A 23,705-nucleotide genomic window follows, 5' to 3' on the forward strand; every position below is an offset into this window, starting at 1 on the left:
AATAAAAGAGATTATTTTACATAGTTTGCATAGCAGGCAGATGGGGACTCCAGGTCCTGGAAGGTCCATTTGCCTGCCCTCGACCTGCTCATCGGCCATAATGTCTTGGCCAAAGTGGGTCCTTGCTGTCTGCGGAGCAAAGACGTGCATAAATAGTGCGACAGTCCAAGTCAAACATTGAAAGCAAACGAAGAAAATATGCGATGGTGGTTGGCCAGAAACCGGAGGAAGCCGCAAGAAAAATAAACTTCGAATTGATTTTAAAAGGAATGCCTCGATGGCCCCGGCACACTTCAAATTAAGTAAATCACACAAAAGCTGAGCTGTGGATGGCGGACGGTTGGACGGCTGGACAGTGGCCGGCACTGAGTCGTGGAAAATGAAACTGTAAAATGCTTTTACTACATTTTCCCGCCGAGTGGCTGTTGGGTTCTGGTTCCTTTTTTTTTTATTTTTTGAATTTATGCCAAGCCTCGATCCGAACAAGTTGGCTTGTACTTTATGAGCGAACCCTTCCTTGCCCCTCCCGACTTTTCCGACTTTTTCCGGGCTGCAGCTGCTGATGAGTTTCATTATGTGCGAACAAATCATCACATGCCACTGGGTTGGTTTGGGTTGGGTGGTAAAATCTGAGGAGGCTGTTGGAAAATGGAGAAGCTCAGAGGCTGGGCGGCAGACTGCACGGCGTCGTCCTCGTTTAAAAGCAATTTCGTGCATTTGTTAAGGACACGCGATTCGGTGTATGTATATATGTGTGTGTGCGAGTGCCAGTGTGAGGAAAGTCAACACTATTTCATTACGGACAAAGACCATTTCCATTTGGCCAAATTTATGAGAGCACGGGCATGCAGCGGGCATGGCTCTTAAAAAAGAAATGCGTTAGCAAAATGGCCGTGGCACTCAATGAAAAGCCGCTCCAACAGCAAATCGATCAGCGCACAAAAAGATAAATACAAAATGGAACGTTTGACAGGGCAAACAATGTCAGTCCTAAGCCATCCGCCAATGTCCAAACTTGAAACAAACAAAATTGATGGAAGAAAAAAACTAGAAAGAAAACTATTTTCATAGGATTAGGCTAAGGGATACCTTACTTATATAAGGGATATTGGCTATTTGTTATATTTCCTTATTCTATTTTGTTGATGGATAGATAAGACAATCACCTTTCAGGTCTGCTTCGAAGAACAAAATACTCTATCGCATGATATATACCCTAAACCCTTAACAAATACCCCTTATGAAAACCGAAAAAATCGCCAGAAAGGAAAAGCAAACGAAGCCAAACCGACAACTCCTGCCTGGCTGTTAGCGGCATTGTGTGCAGTCTAACGACAACATTCAATAAACAATTCACAATTGATTGACAAACGGACGGGAGGTCCTGTGTTATTCGGATTCACTGCTGACGACTGCCGATTGACGACTGACCAGAAGGACTAGCTAGCTAGCTGTCCGGCGTACACTGTGAAAACGGCCATGAATGAGCAACCACGACAAGTCGGCGGAAGGATGTTAGTTCGAGTGGATGAGGAAATTGAAAGCGAATGCTGACAACAACAAAGTTGGCTCAAACCAAAAAACCAACCAACGAAAAAAAAATAAATAGAAAGGAAAAGCTAAAATAGAGCAGAATAGGCAACAGAATCCCCCGTCCGAAAAACAGGCAAATATAACGAGAGTCCGGCTGCTGGAACAAAAACAATGAAAGCAAATTTCTGTGCGGACATCCGGCGGCGATTAGACGTGGACACTGAGCAGTGAACAGTGAAAAGTGAACAACGGACTCTAAACACTGCCCGGTGGTAATCGATTGTGGTTGGGTGGGAGTTTCCAGTTTTATTTATCTGCCGGGACATCAGCACTTCCCAAGAGGGACTCACAAGAAAAATCTGACTTTGATGTAGGTGGATCTACGGCGAATTATATGCTGATTTCTGGAGAGGTCTTCCTCTATCATTTCGGTCACGTTTCAGTTTATGTTCTCCCTATGTTCTCCCTAGGGACTTAAAAATAAACAACAGCCAAAATTGTCAGAAAGTTTGCCACTTTTTACTTTGTCATTATTTATATTAAACTAATATTAAAAAATATAGGAGATAAGAAAAGTCTTTAATAAAGGGTTCGATTGTTTAAGAAAAAGGCTAATAATATTAACTAAAGCTCTTTAACAGCTTTAAACTGCAGATCGCTTTGGCTTTTTTTGTTCATTGACTATTTGACCTATAAACAGAAAAACTTTAGAAGTTATGGCCTAGGGAATATTAATTAGCCGATCTTCGGGACGCTTTTGGATCGTTAGGTGGGTCCTAATTAAAATCCCTGCCCGGCTAATTGTGCGCGTGACTCTTGCAGCTCATTAGCTCGACTCACGTAGTCCCGTGTTGGGCATAGTTTGGCAATTGCTGGCCAAAAGTTTGCAGCGCAACAACAACGGCCAGATAAAGATAGCGATGGAGGTCAGCACAACGTTATGTAAGGCTGAAGTTTTGCAAATCCTTTTGGCAATTAGATACTTGTAGCCGGGGACAGGAAGGACTGGAAGGACAGGACGGACGCGAGGGACGCCCACAAATATTGCACAAGTATCAAGTATCGTAGCTGGCCGCCGTGGCATTTCGCAGTGCAAATATCCCATTACTCGGATGAAACTTTTAATTAAAAAGTTGCCAATGACAAACGGGACGAGGTTTGCGGGTCGCTTCCCTGCGACCCTGCTGAGAAATGCGCCGTAGTCATCTCACCCAGAAATATTCGGTTCGGCCAATGGGATATGGTATATGGCGTATGGCGAATGGGTGTAGGTCTTGGGATCCGGATCGGGATGAGCTGACTCAGTCTGGCACGCACGTAATTGAGACAAACTTTTAGACAGTAAAACATTCGAGTAGCTCCTCGGGCAGAAAGAGCTTTGGAGATGGAAACGGTCGGGTGCCAATGAGAAAATTACGACATTTAAACCCGTAGGTTAAGTGCACGTGAAATATTAAGTTTAGCTGCTTGAGAGCACACTAAATCTTATTGTAGGTCATTTGTCGGCTGGCGCATTTTAGTGGCATCCAATGTGGTACCTAATTATAGCTGATGGGGAATGGGGTATGGTTAAGGGTTTTTAACCTGAAGCTAAACCCAGTGGAGGTGGGTCATAAATTCTCAACAGACGTGCCTTCTCCAAGGACTTAGTTTCCGTCATTATCTGGCCAATCAAAGGGAAAGAGCTTGTGATTTTTAAATCTAGAGAGGTAGAATAAGAATATGGAGCTAACGCTATATATTATGAATCAAGTTTTTATGAAATCTCTTAAGAATTAACAGAGTTCCGTATATTTTTAAATATTTGTATGCTTGTTTAAGCACACTTTGTTGGTCAGGAGTAATTCGAAGAATACCTCCAACATGCCAACCACAATAATTGGCTATTGATTGATGACAATCCTCTTCATATCCTTTGTCTTCGCGTGGGGGCAAAGGGAATACCGGTGCTCGAAATACGGGGAATTCCGTATTCTAGGAGTAGTCAATTATGAGGTACTAATTGAAGGACACTCAATACGGCAGGACACGAAATACGAAGTGAATTCTCCTCGGTCTGATTAAGCGGCATGAAATGGCGGATGAAGTGGTCCTTGCCGAAAAACTGAAGTAGGGCTTTTGCCGATGGTGAATACGAGGTCCTGGGAACGTGGAGTTCCACTATCGGATCCTGTCCTGTCCCGTCCTGTCCTGCAATTGCGAACGCATCGCTTGAAAAGGCAGTCGAGTGTGCACGCTGTGGAAATTGAACATCGAAGGCCGGATTTTTGCTTGCAGGGTAGAAGAGCATGAGGGGACAGGGAAGTGAGGAGGGTATATAACTGCGGCTAATTATACTGCCAACGGTCAGGGGAGTGACGCTGTGTGGCAGCGGTAAATGTTGCGATTTTGCCAAATAATCAGAAAAGGCTCTCAACATTTTACGTAAAACGAAAATGCACGGGAAATGTGCAGTACGTTTTTGGGGGCGGGAAGGGGTGTGGCAAAAATGCAATGCCAGGCGGGCCGTAAACGCCTGCGGGAGCGGAAGTGCAGTGGTCGCCGTGTTGTTGCTTTGTTACGTTATCTAATTACAAAGGAATTGTGCGGCAACGTCACACAGTTGCCGGTCCACCGATCCCGCCACTATCCCTTCTCTGACATCCCCCTTAAAAATACCGAACCCCCTCCCTTCCAACATACCCATCCAAAACTACGACTACGGCAAAATATTATTTCTGTTCAAATGCACAACATGGGTGCTGCCATGGATGCCCGGGAAGGCTGGCTGCGGGCATCCGATTGATATATGCAGATGCGTACTCGCAGTCCGGGTATCTCGGTCCGCCCGTAGAACAGAACAGCCCGCAGTCAGTTACTCACTCACACAGCCAGTCGCACACGGGGGAGCACCCCACACGCACACACATGCGCTAAATACACTTGTGTCTAATAAGTTTTATCCGAACGGTCAACGAGGCGTGCACCCACACAAACACAAGGACGGACCACAGTTTTAGTACACTGAGAAAAAGGGAAGATTTAATATATATGAATCATCTAAAGAAAAAGAAATTAAGCGAAAAATCTTGACATCTGCTCATTAATATTATTATATTTTTTATTATTATTTTTATATTTAAAACCAAATATATATTTTTATTCCTTTCTCTTTCTGCAACTCCATGGGTGTCAAGGGGCCAAGAGGCCAAGGGGCGTTGGGTGGACCATAAACAAATGAAGGGTCGTGCTTCGGTGGACCCAGCTGCGTATGCGGCATATTTGAGCGGGCATGGCGAAAAATTGTCAAACTGCCGGCCGCGGCCCCAAAGTCAGTTAGGTTGGCAATCTGCTTAGCCGCTGCCCACCACCCGGCATCTCTCCCTCCCCCGCCACCACAACCCAGCACCCCGTATCAAGCCCATGCCCATCCATCGCCGCAATCCACTTGCATTTAAATTGTGAAAATATTTGGACGCTGTCGTCCGGTCGTTAAATGAAAATTGAAGCTAGGTCGCCCATTTGACCCGTTTGTCCCGTCCTGCACGCAGAAAATCTTTAAACAAACGAGGTCAGCCATGGTATTTTTTGTTTTTTTTTTCTGTTTTGATGGAAGGGGCAGTTAAGGGACACTAATTGCGTGCTTGTCAACACTCGAAATAAAAATAATATTTGCAACAATTAAAAAAGCGCCTCCGCCAACAAAAGAGTCAACCGTTTCGAGTGATTCAAAGACAGAGGCCCAAAATGAAAAGGACGAAGGGCTTCCCAATGGCACATACCACCTGGTGCATAATTTTTTAAATTATTCAAATTAAAAAATTATAAAAAAGGGACAACTCTTTTAACAAAGGAAGAAACAGCCAATTATGCTAAAATCAAAGTAAATGAATGAAGAAACTGTTTTTTACGTTTCGTTTTATGTGGCAGGAAATGGTTAAAAAAACAATTATTTTAATGTGAAAAATTTTGATTTATTTTTATTTCAGTTTTCATTTATAAAATGCATAAAATAAATTTTTTAATCAGTTAGGATATATTTTTTTAAGCATGAACAATTGTTAAAAAAAGGAATAATAAACAATATTTAAATAACATTTGACTTGGCTTACACTTGACCTCAAATTCGTGCTATTTAGTCTTATAAATTTCATCTGTACAACATTTTTTCATTATTAATATGGTAAACTGGGAAAAATCTTGAGTATTTAATTGTTGTTCCTGAAGTTTTAGAGTCATAAATTGATAAACTATGTTTTATATTTATATTTTCACGTGTTTTTAGGTTTACTTTTAAAGAAAAATATCCAGAATATTAATAATTTTGTCAACCGTAAGAAATTTTGCCTCCAAGTTGACCTCAAATTCCTTCAAAAGCATCTCGAGTTCGTCCTTGGAGATGCTCTGCTTAGATGACTTCGCATGGTCTTGCTTTGCGATAATTGAATTCAAAGAGTTTTGGAGGTCTGTCTGCCTTTGGACACTTCTTTGCACCACTTCCAAAAATTTGGTATTTTCATAAAGTATAGTATTTGTTAGGTCCACCCGGTCGACTATTTTGTTCTGAAACACAAGCAGTTCCTTTTCGATGTCTTTTCGCGTTGTTGCATTCTGGCAAGTTGGGTTTTCCAGCTCAGTCTGAACAGCATGGAGCTGGGCGTCGAGTGCAATTTGAGTTTCCACCATCTGAGATTCTTGTTGGCGTTGTAAAGCTAGGATGTTTTCCTGCATGATCTTCTGCTCACTCTCGATCTTGTTTAACTGGGCTTTTATGTCGGTGAAAAAAGCGTCAAATGGACACTGAATTTGAGAGTTCATTCTAACATCTTGAAAACCATTCAATGCTCCAAGGGAATTCCCGACAAAAATGACACACAAATAACAAATTGCCAGCTTAAGCATTTTTACTTATTCAAACCTCACAAGCCGAGAGTTTTAAGAGAACTGAAGCTGGGCCATTAACGAAGCGAGAAAGTATAAAGTATCGTTGATAAGACCTCCTATACATATGTAGAGAGTTTGTAAATTCTTATCAACATCTCTGAGCTTTGGATCGGAGCAAGTGTTATATGCATTTCGGTTTTACCGGCTTGCTCATTCTTATTGTATTTGTGTACATGAGAAACTTTGTTGTATTATTATAATTAGTTTATCGGAAAGAAATTCTAACCAATTTATAATCAGCACATACTAGCACATATATTTAATATAACGTTGATAAGCTGGAATGAGTATGAGTCATGTGCCAAAAATTACCGGAAGTTCGCATTATTGTCACCAAAAGTTTTTATGTTTCTATTAAAATAAAAAAGTTCTAGCCAACATCCAAACATATGTACATATTATTAAGTTTTATTTGTCTATATATTTATGTAAATTTGCCTTTAACATGAACTAATAATTTAATCTCGACCTAAATTTGTTTATATAGATGCCTCAGTTCATCCATGCAAAATATCACTAAGAAAGTTTTGACAAACGAGATTATTTTTGGTGTGGAGCTTATTCAGTCGACCCCACGCTCGCCGCGTCCTCTACTTTACCGCAGTGGGACGCTTGGGCAGGTTGCGTTTGAGCAGCTGCCAGTTGATGCTGGTCGGCGGAGGAGTAGGTTTGACCAGTTTCTTGTGGCTCGATCCCTTCGAGAGTTTGGATCTTGTGGTGCCTAGACTTCGGTATTGACTGACACTGCGAACTACCTTATTGCCGGCCAACTTGCTGGCCAGCTTGTTCCGGAATTTGCGCTTCAATATCTTCTTGCCATGGCTGATTTGACTTTTGGGACTCTTCGGTTTGGTGATAGCTTTCTTGGAAAGCTTCAAGGATGACTTTTGAGACTTACTCGACTTGGCCGACTTCAGTGATTTGGAAGATTTGTGCGATTTGATGGATTTCAATGACTTCAGACCGTTGATGCCCTTCTCTTTGGACTTGGTCTTCGGTGATGAGGCCTTGGTCTTCAGACTTTTAGACGACTTCTGAAGCGAGACGATAGCACCACCTTTGGCACGCATATCGACCTTGTCCAGGGGCTGGCCCACCGAGTATTTCGGCATCATAGCCGGCTTGGCTGCCAAAGCACGATCCGCTTGGACGATTGCATCAAAGTTGCCGAAAACCTGACGGATATTGCGGTTTACATACTCCAAAAACTTCAGCGATGAGTTGCATAGACTGCATTTGGGATTCTTCTCAGTGTCCTTGTTATTCCGGATCAGGCTCTCCAAATACAGAAAGTTCTTGGCCATGTTCTCGCAGTAGCGACACTTGGTGGCCTTCTCCATGGCGTTGATCGTGGGATCGTAGGTACCGGGCTTGTGCTGCAGATTTAGAACCGAATTATTGGGCACTACGTAGTCTCCGGCAGCTGGTCGTTTTTTATGAATGCCTATCATTTTACGTAATACCGAAATTTTGTTTACCTTATCAGGCTGTGAATGTTTCTGATGGATATACGAAAGTAAAATGCCGATATATGTCTGTTCTGGGTATCAAAAGGTTGTGACTCAAATTTCATAGCCTACCTGAGGGATAATTTTTAAATTCATATTTTAGGACAGATTCCTTTCCTATCGCGTGAGCCTGTTCTACCCCAGCCAAAAGTAAAGGTCAAATACGGTGACATTGAAAGCAGGGCTACCTGATTTGGTGGCTCAATTAATCTCATTTTCTTGCCAATCAAAGACCTAGGCAATTTGCCGGCAAATCGTCAACCTTGCCCTGCTCAATTATCGATCAAATAAATTGCAGTGAATATTTAAAGACTTGTTCCAAATTAAATTAAACGCTGCCAGCGAAATAGCCGTACAGCCGTCCATACGAGTGGCTGGCCAGGAAATAAAGGCCGTCCTCGAACCCGACTCGTTTAATTTCTATTTCCTTGGGCACAATTAGCGATAATCAGCTGGCGCTAGCAGCCAGCATTTTGTCGCTGGTCCTTCGCTCTTCCCATTCGCATTCGTTCTCCCCATTCCTATTCACATTCCCATTCCGATTACGACTCTCCACCCATTTCTCTTTGTGTATTTGGGTCAGCTCGTTGCGATGTGCACAATAATTTATTTCATTTCAAGATGTAATCGGAACATTTTAGTTTGTCGTGTCGTTTGTTTTGCGTTGGCTAACACATTTTTAAATGCCCTCTTGGACACTGCTGACCTTGGTCTGTGATTGCGGCACATTATGTAAGTTAATAAAGGAATCACCAGAAATTTTTTTATTCGGTAAGCCATAAAGCTATTCAGCTTATAGTTTATGCTATTGTCCTTCAATTAAATGATTGATCCTTGCATTCTTGCCCCATCGTATTTACAATTCAATACCCGTGGCATGTCTTTATTTCAGCATTTATATTGGGAGAAGGCGAATGCGAATGCGAGTGCGGGCATCTTCAACATCCGTCAGTTGGCAGCCATTAAATTGTTGTGTTGCACACATCCCATCAATAAGATACCACCCACTAGGGAAGACACAGACAATTCCCTGCGACACATAACTTCCAATTGAAAATATCTTGGAAAAGTCAGACACAAGTGCAAATGCCAATAAAATAGGGAGAGAGAGAGGGAAGGGGGAGAGCAGAGCTTGGGGGCTGGAGAAGCTACAACATATAAACTAGTGCATGCACACACACAGCCGTTGCTTGTGGGCTATAAAGTTGATTGTTCATAAATGTACGGGGCGTATACGTAATGTCAGGCAGTGCACTACAGTAAAGCAATGCAATGTGCATCGAATCTAGCGATTGGTATGGCTGAGGAGGCATGGGGCTGGGTCACTGGAGCCATAAAGTGGCAGGGTAATGAATTTATTAAAAGTTCATTTTGTTTAGCTAACAAAACGTTTGTCTTGGGTCCCAACTTGCCATGTTGGCCAAGTTTAGGTAAATGGGCTTCTGCATGCGACTTGAAAATGTGAGTGTTAATGTTAATGGATTTGTGCCAAGTTCTCGCCGTACATTGTTGGTTCACTGATTTATTCGTGGTCAAAAGCGGGACACTGTTTTTTCTTTTGCCTTTGTGTTGCGTTTGACTTTGAGGTGGCATACTTCTGTCGGCTGTTTTTTTTTTTACTATTTTTTTTTGACCCACAAAGGTTGCCGCTTAGGTCTTTGCCATATCCTTTCCCGCTCTAACGACTTCCTGAGACGTTGCACACACACACAAACACTTGGTCCTTAGTTAACTTGGCTCAAACCTACGCCGCCGTAGCCACGCCTTGTTTATTCTGTTGGCTTTTCGTGCCTTACGTGTTTATCGCCTGCAAATGGCGATTCTGGCCGAAAGTGAAACCAGTCTCGCCTCTGGCTTTCCCAGGCTTTTCCCGGCTTTAGCATGAGTGGGTGGGTTTGAGTTCAACCTGCTCGGCATTTCAATATCAACAGAGGCATGCATAATTTCTTGGCCGAGCCTATGTAAATTTGCTCGGAAGTGTTCTGCTTCGAAAAAGTGGCGGCGGTGCCGCTGTCGTTGCTCCACATTTTACGCGGCAGCGGCAGCGACGGCGGCGATGGCGATGGCATCGGAAAGCGGGTCAACTTCATTTTTCGTGCTGACCCACAACCACAATAACAACAGCATTGTTGCTGTTTGATGTGCGAAAGCCGCAAACACAAATTAGCACAACAGCAGCAACATCGGTGGCAACAACAACAACAACAACAACAGCCATAGCGAAGCGTCCATAATTTCTTTTGCAACACTGCCATTCTTACTGGGATTTGGAATTTTACCCCACACATTTGCATTGCCTTCGATTCGCGTTTTGGGGTTTTACTGCCTTTGGTTGGGTTTTTATTGTTATTATTTAACGTCGCTGCCGACGACTTGGTTTTGGTTTGCCGTCTTGGCATAAAGTCCAAAGTGCAAATGTTTTGCGGTCAGTTTGGATTTGAAGTTGGCCAGTAACGCGACGCGCAGCTCCTGCAACTGGCTATTTGGCAAACGAGAAAAACAAAAAACAGAAAGTGAAAGAAGGTCCTTCGGCAAACACCTTTGTTTGGCCGTATGTGCTGCGGTTTTCCTGAATTTTTCCCAGCTCTCACTCTGCGGTCACCTTGCGCCCATTCGCGTGTCCGCCATTCGCCATTTGCCATACGCCGGCCCACAAGGAATCGCTCAGCGAAAGAGGATGCGTTTATCCTGGCAACACAATGGCTGAAAGGAAAAGCAATTACCAGTGAACAAAGCCGAACAGGGTTTTTCCAGCCGCACCCTGCGAAACGAGATTTTTAAAGACACTAAACCGTTCCCCAGGGTAAGCAAATGTGGGTGTTTCTTTGATTTAAGTGGGGGTATTTGCAGTCCTTTGGGGCTAGGCATTTAAATGCCTTAACTTAAAGAAGATATTTTTGCATATTGAATCGAACTAGTTGCCGATATATACTGTTAATTTGTAAAACCAAACGTAAAGGAATTTTGTTTAATATTGGCAAAGTTGGTCGTTTTTAAGGTAACATATTTCCAATCTTATCCTTTGACTTATCATCTCTTTGTAAGTATTTTTCATAAAATTCTTGTCTATATTCGTAATTCAATATTGACCAGAATCGCAAAATACCTGGATAATAAATGTAACTAGTTGCTTTTCATATATCTTTGAATGAAAAATTTAAGTCAAAAGTTTTTCGATTTAATACCTACAAAAACCTTTATAAAAATATACAAAACTTCTTTCATCTTGTTTTTGTTTCTTTTTAATATAAAGCCCACGTAGAACAAATATGACAGTAAGAAAGTTTTAAGAAAGTGTTAATCTTAATAAAGTAATTTAGAAATAAGCTAAGCGCCTTGCACCTAAAAAGTTGCATTCCAACTTTTGTGCAAAAGTTTTTCAGGCGCCATAAAAGGTGTTTAAACTCTCATATGATTTTCTCTTAAATAAGCCAGCGGCTGCTTAAAAAATCTTGCAAAGACGCTTTATGAATTTTATGCTGATAAAATTTATGCCTAAAAAAGTGTACGTATATTAACACAAATATTTTGTATATATACAAACAAATATTTATTTCGCTCGTTGCAATTTTTCATAAAAGTTTGGGTTTTTCCGAGGCAGCAACCACGCTGAACAAAAAAAAAGTGAAAAAACATTGAAAAGTTTAAACTTTTTCGTAGAGCGCTGTGGGGGAAATTAAAGCGCTTCCAAGATGTTTAATATTATCACCTGGTTTCTCTAGCGGATGGCGTATAAAATCTAAAATAATTTTATTTGCCACACATTATGGCAGACGTGCAGCAGGCCACCAACCCATTCTCGTCCTGAGAGTTGAACAAAACTTTTTACGCATAGCCAGGACTCTCGCAACGCATTTTAGCTAAAAGCATTTCAATGCTGTTAACTATTTTTGATGGCGTTACGCACTATAAACCCGCCCGAAAGAAGGCAAACGGCTGGGATCCCATGGATCCATGGGTAACAAACCCAAAGGAATGAGAACTCCATGAAATGGAAATCTCGACGGAATTGAAACACTTAATTTGCTAGCAATTTGCCACCCCGCTCACTCACTCACCACTCGAATGCGACGCATATGTACTACGTGCACCTGGCAGATAATGAGACAAAGCCGCTTAGCGTTGCACGGACGCCCTTGATGCGGTTGATGTGGCGGTGGGATGTTGACTGGTGGGTAAGGAGGGATGTTGGGTGTAGTGATGTTACGTTAATGAAATAAAAATTAAACTGCAATGCCTGGCAGGACGAATTAATTGTGTCGCCAAAGGAAGACGGATGCCGTACAGTTCAAAGGACACACACCGAGTTGGCCAGCGGCACTGAAAGGTGTCGGCAATTAAGTGAATTCAGCACTTGCCATTGCCATCGACTGGGGAATGAATTGCAGTGGGAACAGGACAGGTGAGGCCCAATCAGGATGTGTGCATATAATGGATAATTAATCTTTAAGCTGCCGGCACTGACACTGTCGCACCCTCCTTTGTATTAATTAAGACACGCCACTTATCGATTTCAATTAAGGGCCAAGGAAAATGAGTTTGTTGTCTGTGCAGCTCTGATCCCATTGTGTTGCTTCAGCTTCAGGCAATTAATGTTCCACCAGTTAGATGGAAGTATTAAAAACTCCATTGCAGGCAGGTGATTTACATCTTTACAGAGGGAAAAGTTTAACTAAATAAAATTTATATTATTCGATATAAACGAAAGTAAAGTTTCCCCATTTAAATTTAGGCATTAGGCAAATTGTTTAAAGGGCACAATCTGTTTCGAATTAAAAGGGTTTTCCCTTTTTTAGCACTCAGACTTTATTTTCAGTTCGCTCGAAGAGATTTTCATGGCACCCCCGATAAGCACCTTTTTTTTCTGTCCGTGTGGGTATTAATGGGGCATGTGTTGCTCCTGCTGGGCCAACAATGTATCCGATGGAGTTCGCCAACACCATGCCAATAGGATTAGCACAACAAAGTAGCGGGCTGCGAGTATGAGTATGCATGCGGCAAGTGCGTGCCTGAGTGCACCTGTCAGGGCTTTTAAGTCATCCACCCAGTCATAGCTGGCTCTGTTCGTGAGCCCAACAACTGACAACTTGACAGCCATGGTAGAGGCACCACTTCTTGGAAACCAGTCCAAAGTCCAAAGTCTAAAGTCCCCAGTCGCAGCAGAACCAGCAGTTGGCCCGTTTAGCAGTCCAGATCGCCAGAATAAACAAACAAATGGAGTCTTCTCACTAGGTCGGCCATGCGGGTGGCTTATGCTCTCTTGTCCTAGTCCTGCCATCGCTTCTGCTCCTGCTCTAGCTCCTGTACCTGTTTCCTGGGCCGACATGCAAATGGAGCTGCTCGCCAGCACCAGCACCGGCTGGAACATCATCAACAAGTACAAAAGCCCGAGTACGAGTGCCAGTACAAGGGTCCACAATGAGCTGCCAAGTTCAGTCGCATAAATGCATAAGCCGCAGCACGCATACATATGTGGGCAAGGCGATGGCAGGTGGGCAGCCAGATAATCACGTCGCACACGGAATGGGTGGGATGGTGAACCACCAGAAGGCAGAGAATCCAAGATTCTGGCTGGAGACCCACTTTAATTAAGGTCTCTGTGCCTCAGGCAATGCCAAAAAGGCCCTAATGCAATCTGCAAGCTGAGAAAATTTAAGAGTGTCTAAAGTTTGTTCCAAAAATAAGAGAGAAAACTTTTAAAAGTTAACATAATTTGCCTGATTTTCGTTAGAAGGTTTAGAGTTTAAGTAGAAAGGAAATATTGTTAATTAGCATTTAAAACATTAGAAAAATAAATAACTTTTTGTATAATTAGTTTAAGATTTTGCAGTATATTCTATATTTTATATATCCATATATATCTAAATCCCTTGCCAATCAGCTGCTGACAAAGGGCATGGCAAGTTCGTTTTTCAACAACCACATTTGGCCCTTTGTGAGTGTTCAAATGCAGCTGCCAAAAGTTGTCTTAACTTTAGCACACTGTGTGCAGTTTCAGTTTATTTCTGGGGCATTTAAGTGACTGGCCGCCTTAGCAGGGGTTACTTCAGATGCTCTTCTCTGATGATGCTCCTTCTCCTGCATCTCCAGCCCGAAAACTGGAACCCCTCCGGTTAGCAGTAGTTCTAGTTGCCGACTGCCTTTGACGGGCCACGACGACTGGGAACTTTTTTCTGGCTTTCGCCGCTAGGACGAGTGGAATGTCGGCCAAGCTAACACATCCTGACACAAGTCAAGAAATTTATGAGCTGTAACGTTGGCTGGTGCTGCTGAGTGCCGATGGGGATGAGTCTGAGTCCATGAGTCCATGAGTGTGTGTGTTGCCAAGCGTGTGGGGCTTTTGGCTTAATTGAAATTTAAACGTTTAACCCTCGGTGTCAGCAGTTAAGTCCTTTGTTTTGGCAGTTGAGAGAGTGTTTCATGCAACTGACACTTGGCCATTTCAATTTGCTCAGCAACTGCAAGCTGTAACATCTAAATCGACAAACACAGCGACTGTAGCTAGTGCCCACTGTAAACTATACAGTTCAGTTGGCCATGATTGCCACGAATCGAAAACCAATAAATGGTGAGGGAATCAACCCAATTATGCCACCGAACTTTTGTAAACTTCACCTGCTGATTGGACCAGCCAGACACGCAAGTGGAGGTATTAAGCTCGAACGCATGAGCCAGCAAGTGGCCATTTTGGCTGTCATGGCAACGGGGTGGCCACCACAATAACACGGAGCATGCACCGACCGCACTCAACCGCCTGACCCACCACATTTGCCCCACACCCCTCCATCCACTCTCACACGCTCACCTGGCAAGCCAGTTGTGTTGGAGATTCCAGAAGTGCCTGGCCATGTCCAGTGCCACTTGCTCTCCGCTTAATATAAATTTGTGCAAATTTGTGTAATAAACCGGCATGCCAAAAGTGAAACAAATCTGCTGCCGACAGCAGCTCAAAGGCAACGCAGCAGCAGCAGCAGTAGCAAATTTCTGAGCTATGCGAAAATGTCAAGCATTTTGTTTGTGTGTGTGTGTGTGTGTTTCATTTTTGTATCAACAACCCGTTCTTGTGGATTTTTTTTGTATACCATACCGTACTATATGCACATGCCTGCAGTGGACAGTGCGCGCACGCTCGTTCTCTCGGCCAGCTTGGCTTTCCGGAATGCTTTGAGCCAGAGCGGAATTGGCCGGGCTATGCTTTTGGTCCGCTCTCTCGCGATTAACCTGCGGAATGTCAAAGTCAAGCCAGGATCGTGAGGTGGCTTCAACTGGCCAAGGGCATGAGACGGGATAGCCATACAAAAAAAGGGACAACGTCACATTCCCATCCAGAGCAAACAGTTTATTTTCTCGACAGTGCTAGCGGAGAATACAGAGAACGAAATTTGAAAACAACACTTATGAGAAAAGTTTAAAGTAACAACTTGAAAGAAATATTAAAAATTATGTTTCTTATTATAGAAATACCAGACCAAATAGACAGAACTATATAATATAGAAAATGCTATCACATATGCAATATTTTCTTCAAGTGTTGCGCTCCCTTTCTCGTAGGTTCTGCCCTCGAGGGTGGAGTGGCTTTCCAAGTGGTTTTTCAATGAAGTGTTAAGTGGGCAAAACTGCCTGGGTGCCTGTCCTCTCCATCGCGTATGTGTGTGTATGTCCTTAGCTACTTTAGCCAGGCTCCCTTTCCGCATAAGTATGTATGTGTGTAAGCCTTGTTGTGTGCTTAGTTGTCGCAGGATCCTCTCTCACCTGGCAAATAGTGCTGCGGTCTGTGCACACCTCGCATCCAGAATCCCACTGCCCTACCCACTACCCATTACCCACTTTCCACCCCGGCACCGCACCGTTAGTCGCCATTGTTTGATGGTGGTTATAAAGCTGACAGCTGTCAGTTGGCAGTAAATTTGCTAAAATGTTTATTTGCCAAGCGGCTAAGTTTGCGTTTAACAGCAAGGCATACACAGGCACATACACAGTTGGCCACCACACAATCACAGACGTTGTGTGATGCCACAAGGATACATTCGACCAGGGCCAAGGACCAAGGACCAAGGACCACTGTCCAATACCCGGGGCACATTTCGAGTTGGCCAGGTTTAATCATTTATAAACATCTGTAGCAGCAGAAGCAGTAGCAGCAGCTACTACAAATATGCGAGCTATTCCTGGCATGGCTGGCATGACAAATGTTTTGGTACTTAATAATAGAATAATTATGGCGACACCATACTATAAAACGGTTTAATGATTATGATGCTCATATCCACATTTCTATGCAGGACAGCAGGGGTCAAACATGCCTCTCTCTCACTATGTGGGCGTGTGTGTGTTTGTTAGCCATTATGTGTTTGAGTTTAATTGCCATTTTGCAATAATGCGATTCAGTCCGCATTCTGGTTACTGCGGCACATCGGCTGCCCTTGAAGCATTTAGGCCACTTGCATTATCTGGGCCATGCCATTTTCACTTGCCGGATGCCACTCAATTTTCAAATTTTCTCGATTGCCCAAAAAGTTGCCTCGTTATTTTCGCTTTTACACTGCAAAAATCATATTTAATATATATTTTCAAGAAATTGAGAGCAATGTGAGACAATAGCGGCTAAATATCTACAAATTAATCATTTTTGTTCTTAAGGCACTTTATTGTCTTCAAAATGCATAAGCCGATAAAGGTTAACATTTTCTTAAATAAATAAAATTTTGTAAAAGCTGAAAAATTGGCAACAAAGAACATTTTTTTTGGTTGTGGACTTTTGCCGCCATATCATCATTCTCCGCTACGCCAGCTAATGGAGCTCAAACTTCAAACTGAGAGGCGAGGAGAAAAGTTAAATTTTATTGCACTTCCCGACCAACTGCTGTGAGCCGCGTTTCGTCTCTTTTTTATTATTAATTTATTAAAAGCCCGACGCCTGTCGTCTGCCCGTGGCTTTCAGCCGGTTTTGCCTGGGATGTTCAACGCCTCGTAAACCTTGCCAAAATCATCACCAACTGGCAACGGAAAATGGCAACTGGCAGTGGCAGTCGCAGTGGCTGAAAATGAAATGTAAATCCGAGAAGGAAGGCGGAGAAATCGCCTGAAAGGCAACAAACGAATCGAGCTTAATGCCCGGCAATCGCCATCAATGAGCCTTTCCACTCCCCCCAATACCAATCCAATTCGAATTCGCATTTGCTTTCGAGCTCTTCTGTTTATATAATTTAATTTCGAGTTGCAATCAGCTCGATAGGTTTTTGCAGATTTCTACCGGCTTTATTTTTTTGTAGTTAACTCGGTTTTAGCTTAAGCACCTCGAAACGCATTCACATGATTATTATTTGTGGCTAAAAATAAGCAAGGAATTTCCGTTTCGCCTGCGGTGGCGTTTTTCCGAAAACTATTTTCCACGCGATTTAACAGCCAAATTCACTTTGATATCGTGTGAAATGTGCGGCGCTTATGTGTGAAAAGGGAAATTTAAATCAAATGTGGAGACAGTGAATTTTTCATAGCATACTTTAGCGGGCAGCGCGCAGAGCTCCTGTCAACGCCCTTGTGCGCAGCGGGGGCTGTTTGGGTTTGGATCCCGGCTTCTAGCTGTCTATTTCGCTGTTTTGCCAAGCATCAACCAATTCCCAAGTTGACATGTGTGAGAGTGTGTGTGCGTTGCTCAGTCTTTGATAAAAACCGAAATTAATTATTGACGAGGACATTGCCGCGGATGTTGCCTTTGCGTTCCCTCCGTTGAAAATTTAAAAGGCGTTCGACTGAAAGCAGCACACACATACACACACACCGCCCTACCCACACTTGCACACTTCCGTTTCCGCTTAAAAGCACAGAATGTGTTTACTTTGAACTAGCGAAACTGTCAACGGCAACCGCAAACTATCGGCGGTAAGAAGGACCCGCATCCAAGAAGCCCTTAACCAAGCCAGTTGTGAGCAAACAAATTAGTGTTTAATTATACATAGGCAACCGGGGCCAACCAGCAATTCATGAAACGAGAAAACGACAAAAAAATGCATCAAAGCGGCGTAAAATGAGTGAAAAATCCAGCGACAGCCAACAGCACAACAAAGACAAGGACAAAGACAAAGGCAAACACAAAGCTAGGCAGAAAAAAGGGTGGGGAGTAAAAAAACGGGTCAGATACTAACCGCATTAGAGGATGTTGAAGCGTCCGAAAGCGGAAGTGAAACGCGTGACGGGGCCCGCAAAGCCGCCTCGTCTGAAGGCCGCCAAAAAGCAGTTGCAGTTCGAGAGTCCGCTGCCACGAAGGACACGCGCCAAGCAGCAACAGCAACAGCAGCAGGAGGACCAGTTGCAGGAACAACATCATCTCCATCATGAGGCAAAGCAGGAGAAAAAGCCAGCAGACAAAGTCATTGCTATGCCGGCCAGCAGCCAGGATGCGGACACGGATGCGGCAGCGGAAGCAGCAGTGGACGTGCCAGAAACAGAGCCAGATCCTGGCCAGCTCACGGTGTCACATTCACAGTCCTTGTCCTCGTCCTCCGCCGCAAAAAAGCGTCTCGCCGAGGGCTGCACCAGTCTTATGTATGCCTGTCAGCGGGGCGACATTGTCCAAGTGCTCGCCCAAATGCGCGAAAAGGTAAGATGGAAATCCACTGAAAAATAAATAGTATATCTCTTTAATGAAAAAAGAAAAAGATTAGCGACCTTTAAAGAATTACTTACTTTGTATTGCCTATTGCAATTACATGGATTTGATTTTGGTCACTTTACATATTGGTCACAACATAATTACATTCTTTAGAGTTTCAAATTGAATATTTTTTTTATTATTATTATTACCATTACTATACATATTATTACATTTTTAAGTGCATATTTTGAAACTATCCAGGGTAAACTAGCTTTGCCATTGAAACACGTGTTAAGTCCAAAGAGGAACAACAAGCCAACTGCAAGTGTGTAATGGAACAGGACTTGCCAGTTACCATGGAAAGGATAATGGCTAAGCCAGGGCGGTCCAAGCATGACAAGTTGACTTCTTCCAGGTTCTCGCCTCTTTGGCTACCAAAAAAACAAAGCCAGTCATCTTTCGGGGCCACGACAAAGGCCCAAAATCAGGCAAAGGCGTAGCAAGATTCTAATCTTTCTGCAGTCACGATGAGCCGACACAATGCTTAAAGCCAACGGAAAACCCTTCCAAAGATTCTGGCTGTTTGGGTGGGGGGCCTTTAAATTTCCGTTGCAGTCATTTCGGCGCATTGTTCACAGTTCAGAGCCCCTAATTGCTTCATAAACATTTCTACAACAGGCTGGGGCACAACAAAGGCGAGTTGAATTTGAATGCTGTAAATGGCAGGACATTTAAAATTGACAAAATAATCCCCCGAGCTTAGTTATGCCGGTCGAATGGTGAATGCTAAATGGTCCTTCCACTCTTCTTCTCAGCTGGCTTTCTCTCCCATCATGACCATCATTTGATTCCGTTTCGACCGGTCCTTCATTCGTCCGCTCCACATCGTCTTCGTCCTTCGTCCCACTCGGTCCTCATCAAGCTTCTAAATATGCCAATTTCACATTTAATTGAAATTTGAAAAGTTTTTAATTGAACGCAGATAAATTTTCAAGGCCTGCTTTTTTGGGTGCTAAAGGAGCCTGGTCATGTCCTCGGAAGCCTTGCCTCCTCCTTCTGGCCATCGGATTGTCATGTTGCTAGTTTTGCAATTATTCGCCAGCCATTGTGAGCTCTGACAAATGCCTTCATTTCCGGCCAGTTGGCGTGCCTTCGTCCTGGTAATTGATATTGACGCCAAATTTGATGTGAAATTGCCTGGCATTGAGTATTGCGCACAGTTCGACAGCGACTTTTTGTGCAAATACTTAGATGAGTTTGGGGGAAATTGGAGACCCCTCCATTCTCCTTCCCTTGTCAGCCAGTTTACTCGGTTATGTAATTGCTAAATGACATTTCTCTTGCCTAACCTTGGGCCGTAGCACCCCAGCCACCGATGTCGAGCGGTTTATTTGCCTGTGAAATATGGCAAATGCCGGCGATTATTACTTACTTTTGGGTCGCGTACTTTATGAGCCTCATAAACTGTAACAACGGCAACATGACCGCATTTGCCATTTTCGGTTTGCCCAGCTGAAAAACAAAAATCGAGAGCAATGGCGAGAGAGCCTAGCGGTAAAAATTGGTTTTCAACTTAGGGCCAACGAGGCGTATGCGTAATGTGAATGTGCATTGCTTATGTAAATTGGTCTTCGAAGGCTTCGCTTTTAAATGGTATACTTTGGTGTATTTTTAGCAGAATGTCGTCTCGCGGTTCAAGGTAATTCTCTGGCAAGTTCAGTAAATCTGTATATAATTACGACGCCAGTCGCTGACTGATATTATTAATGTTCAGTTGCGGCTATATTCTTGTTACGGCCTGTTCTCATTGCTGTTCTTGTTGTTCTGCTTATTCTGGTTATTCTGTTATATCTTGTGCCTGTGAGACATATTTTAATTTGTCTTGTCTCTGCATGTCTGTGTCGCCGGAGCCTTGATAAGGCCGCCTAAGCTATTAAAAGTTTTAATGTCTTTAATTTGCCGCCTTCTCTGGCCAACAGTCATTTTTTCTGTCTCCGTTTTGTTTTTGTTGCAGAATAATTAAAGAGCTCCTCTTGGCTTTGTTGTTGTTTGTTTGCTTAGCGCTTCTATATTTTTGTGGATATATTTTAATTGCGCTTATAGTCTAGAGAAGCTCTTGAACTATATGACTTGCTCTCTTTATTGGATTTCTGTGTTTCCGATTTATTGCTGTGTTCAACATGGCGTATGAGTAACAACTATTGCAGAGCTCTTCTCGTCGATTTGGGGCCAAAGCTTCTTATACACACATTTAATATATATATATATCTATATCTATATAGAGATATATATATATACAGGGACACTGGCTTTTGTATACACTAGTACACAACGCTGGTGGCTTCTCAGCTTTTTGAGAGCACTCAAGCAACATTCATCGACGTTGTTTACTCGCCTGCTATTGTTTTGCTTAAACTTTTCATTGATGTTGGTTTTTGCAGCCACCCCTCAATATCTTGGGCTCTCGTCTTTATTGTCTGCCTGGGCTGTCTTTGTTGTTGCTGCTGCTGTTTTTACCAATTAAGTCTTAATTTCTTAGAAAATAAAACTTTTTGGCTCCTGGCATTGTTGCTCCTCGTTTGCTGAATTCCCCGAGCTCTGTACCCGCCTTTAGTTAATGTTAATGGCGTAATTGTACCACCTCCGCGCCGAGGTCAGTTGTTGCTGTTGTTCGTCTTGTTACCTTCAACTTAAAACCGCAATTTAGCCGAGAGTTCGAAACTGAAGTTTTACACCGCAAGTTGGTAATTGTATGTCTATCTAAGTGTGTGTGCCGGTGGCTGCCATCCCTCAGATTGCTGCAGGTGTGAATTATTTATTTTCACTTAAGATTTGCGCCGATGCTGGGTCCTGTTCCATCGTACTTGCTCCTTGGCCATTCATTCGACTCTCAGTACACCCAACTCCTAAACCAAAAGGCCCCTTTTCACTTTTACAGCTTTAAGGAAAAGTTTTCGCTCAAAAGTCAGCTGCAGAAGTTGATTTTAGTCGACCGAGAGCCACAAGAGATGCTTTTGTTTGTTGCAAATAATATAATAACAAAACAAGCGAGCCACTTTCTGGGGCAGTGATGAACGGAGCTGATGCCCCTTGAAGTTAGAAAATAATGGTACATATTTTTAAAACTTAAAAGTACTTAATAATACTCCTTAAATTGTACAAGGACATAGTTTCTTCAGATGGTTTGTTTGGTAATTTTATAGGATGCTCATTGCTTTAAAACTAGTTAGTAAAATTTACACAAAACGTAGGCTAGTAAGCTTCAAGGCGCTTTCTAAGGTTGACTTTGCATATGCTAAAAACGCATACGAGTATGCTCCCATTTCAGCACCTTAACAGGATATGCTGGACCTAAGGGAAAAGAGAATGGGAATTTTTTGCGGTCGTGGGAGTACTGGAAACTTGTCGTTGAAAATTAATTTGAAATTCAGAACGCCTTGTTGTTGGTCTGTTCAATATTGAAGCACCTAGCTGCTTAGAAAATGTAGTTTCTACTTTGTACAGTTTCCATTAGCTGCGATTGATTGACCTTCAATCGGCATTTTTTTAATTACGCTCGTTGATAGCACTCGTTTCCCGTTCCTTCACTTTCCTTCGCCATTGCCAACGCTCAATCAACGTGCAAATTATTATCAATTTGGCCGAATTGGCGAAAGAAGAAGTAGGACTTGGTGGCTGATGCAATCGGATCCTCTTCCGGTGCCTTTGCCCGGCCACGGCTTGGTAATTTTAATTGCGATTTTTTTATACCCACCCACCCAGCTGGTACAGAGCTCAACACGTTTGGCACATTTTGTTGGAAATTCATTAAAAATGACGTCGAAAAAGTTTGCATTTCACCCAGTTTCTCCCTCGTTTATTCAGAGTGAGTAGCTCTGGCTGTTCAATCGTTCTTTCATTCCATTTGATTTGCCTTTGCTTTTGCCGCTGACATTCAGATTACTTCACGGGTATCTATTTAACTTCAGTCGCAGTCATTTGAATTTTTAATTAATCGCTCGGCTGTTTGCCGAAAGTCAGGTGAGGAAGGAGCAAAGTGGAATGCAATCAGCGCCAAAAGGTTGCCCCGCGAATGAGGCACTCTGATTGGATCGAAATATTTGGCCAAAAGCTGACCCACGACATTTGCATGCGATCGGGTTTTTCGACAGTTTTGCATGTCCGAATACAATTAATTAGGCTGCGAGGCCCAACAAATGTCCAAATAAAAGTCAGCGGGGCCAACGAGTTAAATTAATGGCAAATTGTGCTGGGTCTGAGGTTACGGTCATCATCAGAAGTTGGCCCCGACGAGCGTCACTGGGCTAATTGAGCACAAAAACCCATTTCCAATTGGATGGAGTCCCAACTTTGGATGGCGGACCATATGCGGCGGCTTAGCCGGACAGCTGTCCAATTAATTAGAAACCACCAGAAATAGCAGACGGACTATGACGAGGATGACTCTCCGAGTCGACTCAACAGACCAAAGTTTGCATTGGCAAATTAATTACTGAAATCGTAGAAATTTGTCTTGCAATGGAAGCTCACTGCTGTTTGGCTTTCTAGATGACTTCCTGGCCAGAAGTTGCCCAGTTGCCCAGCCGTCCTGTTGGCCAGTTGCACAAGCCGAAGTTGTCCAACTGGAGTTGGAGCATATAGGATATCCGTGTATGAATTTGTATCCTCCTGCTCCAGCTACTGATTCTGCAACATTTTTGCTCAAGGAAGCGCCCGGCGGGCTAATCACATAAGAGAGGTCTGGGCAGGGGCCAAAACTTTTGCCTTGGCATCCAACAATATTTGTTCTGAGTGCATAATGACAGTCAAAGTTGACACAAATGAGCATAGCTTGTTACTAATTTTAATGCGCTTCGGTGCACAGTTGGTCCTGTGCAAGGAAGTCCTGGCTAGGATTTTGGGGTCAGATTTGGCAGAGGGGCAGAAAGTTTTTGTTGCGGAAATTACTCGGAATGCGGGACTGGGTTGTGCATAATTTTTAATTGACCCACGACGGCTGTGGGAGTGGACTTTCGTCTAAGTTTCTAAAATATTTTACAAGTTAATTCGATTTAGACAAAACTTGAGCCATGACTTACAACTTACAACTTGGCCAATGAATTATGCAGGCGACATGGCCAGCTCATCCCCCATCTCATATTTCCCAT

General features: G+C 43.1%; 2 protein-coding genes across 2 annotated transcripts in view; one reads left to right on the top strand and one right to left on the bottom strand.

Annotated features, from left to right (window-relative positions):
* Nucleotides 1–6,848: 6,848 nt before the first annotated feature.
* Nucleotides 6,849–8,103, bottom strand: LOC108115776. Its single transcript, XM_017227348.2, has 2 exons — nucleotides 8,037–8,103; nucleotides 6,849–7,955 (listed from the first exon to the last, which is right to left on the bottom strand). The coding sequence occupies exons 1-2, from the start codon at nucleotides 8,058–8,060 to the stop codon at nucleotides 7,047–7,049; spliced, it is 933 nt and encodes a 310-aa protein (XP_017082837.2). The 5' UTR covers nucleotides 8,061–8,103; the 3' UTR covers nucleotides 6,849–7,046.
* A 1,158-nt stretch (nucleotides 8,104–9,261) lies between these two features.
* LOC108115745 (inversin) overlaps nucleotides 9,262–23,705 on the top strand; it is a 32,028-nt gene continuing 17,584 nt past the window's right edge. The window contains 2 exon segments of the mRNA XM_017227315.2: nucleotides 9,262–9,310; nucleotides 10,691–10,767. Coding sequence (XP_017082804.2) covers nucleotides 9,262–9,310; nucleotides 10,691–10,767 — 126 coding nt within the window.

The sequence above is a fragment of the Drosophila eugracilis genome, unplaced genomic scaffold, assembly GCF_018153835.1.
Source record: "Drosophila eugracilis isolate 14026-0451.02 unplaced genomic scaffold, ASM1815383v1 contig_367, whole genome shotgun sequence".
In the NCBI taxonomy this organism is placed as follows: Eukaryota; Metazoa; Arthropoda; class Insecta; order Diptera; family Drosophilidae; genus Drosophila; species Drosophila eugracilis.

Coding starts and splice junctions, on each gene's coding strand:
- LOC108115776 (XM_017227348.2), bottom strand. CDS start 8,060: ATGAATTTAAAAATTATCCCTCAG. Junction 7,956..8,036: donor ATTTAAAAATTATCCCTCAG/GTAGGCTATGAA, acceptor TATATCCATCAG/AAACATTCACAGCCTGATAA.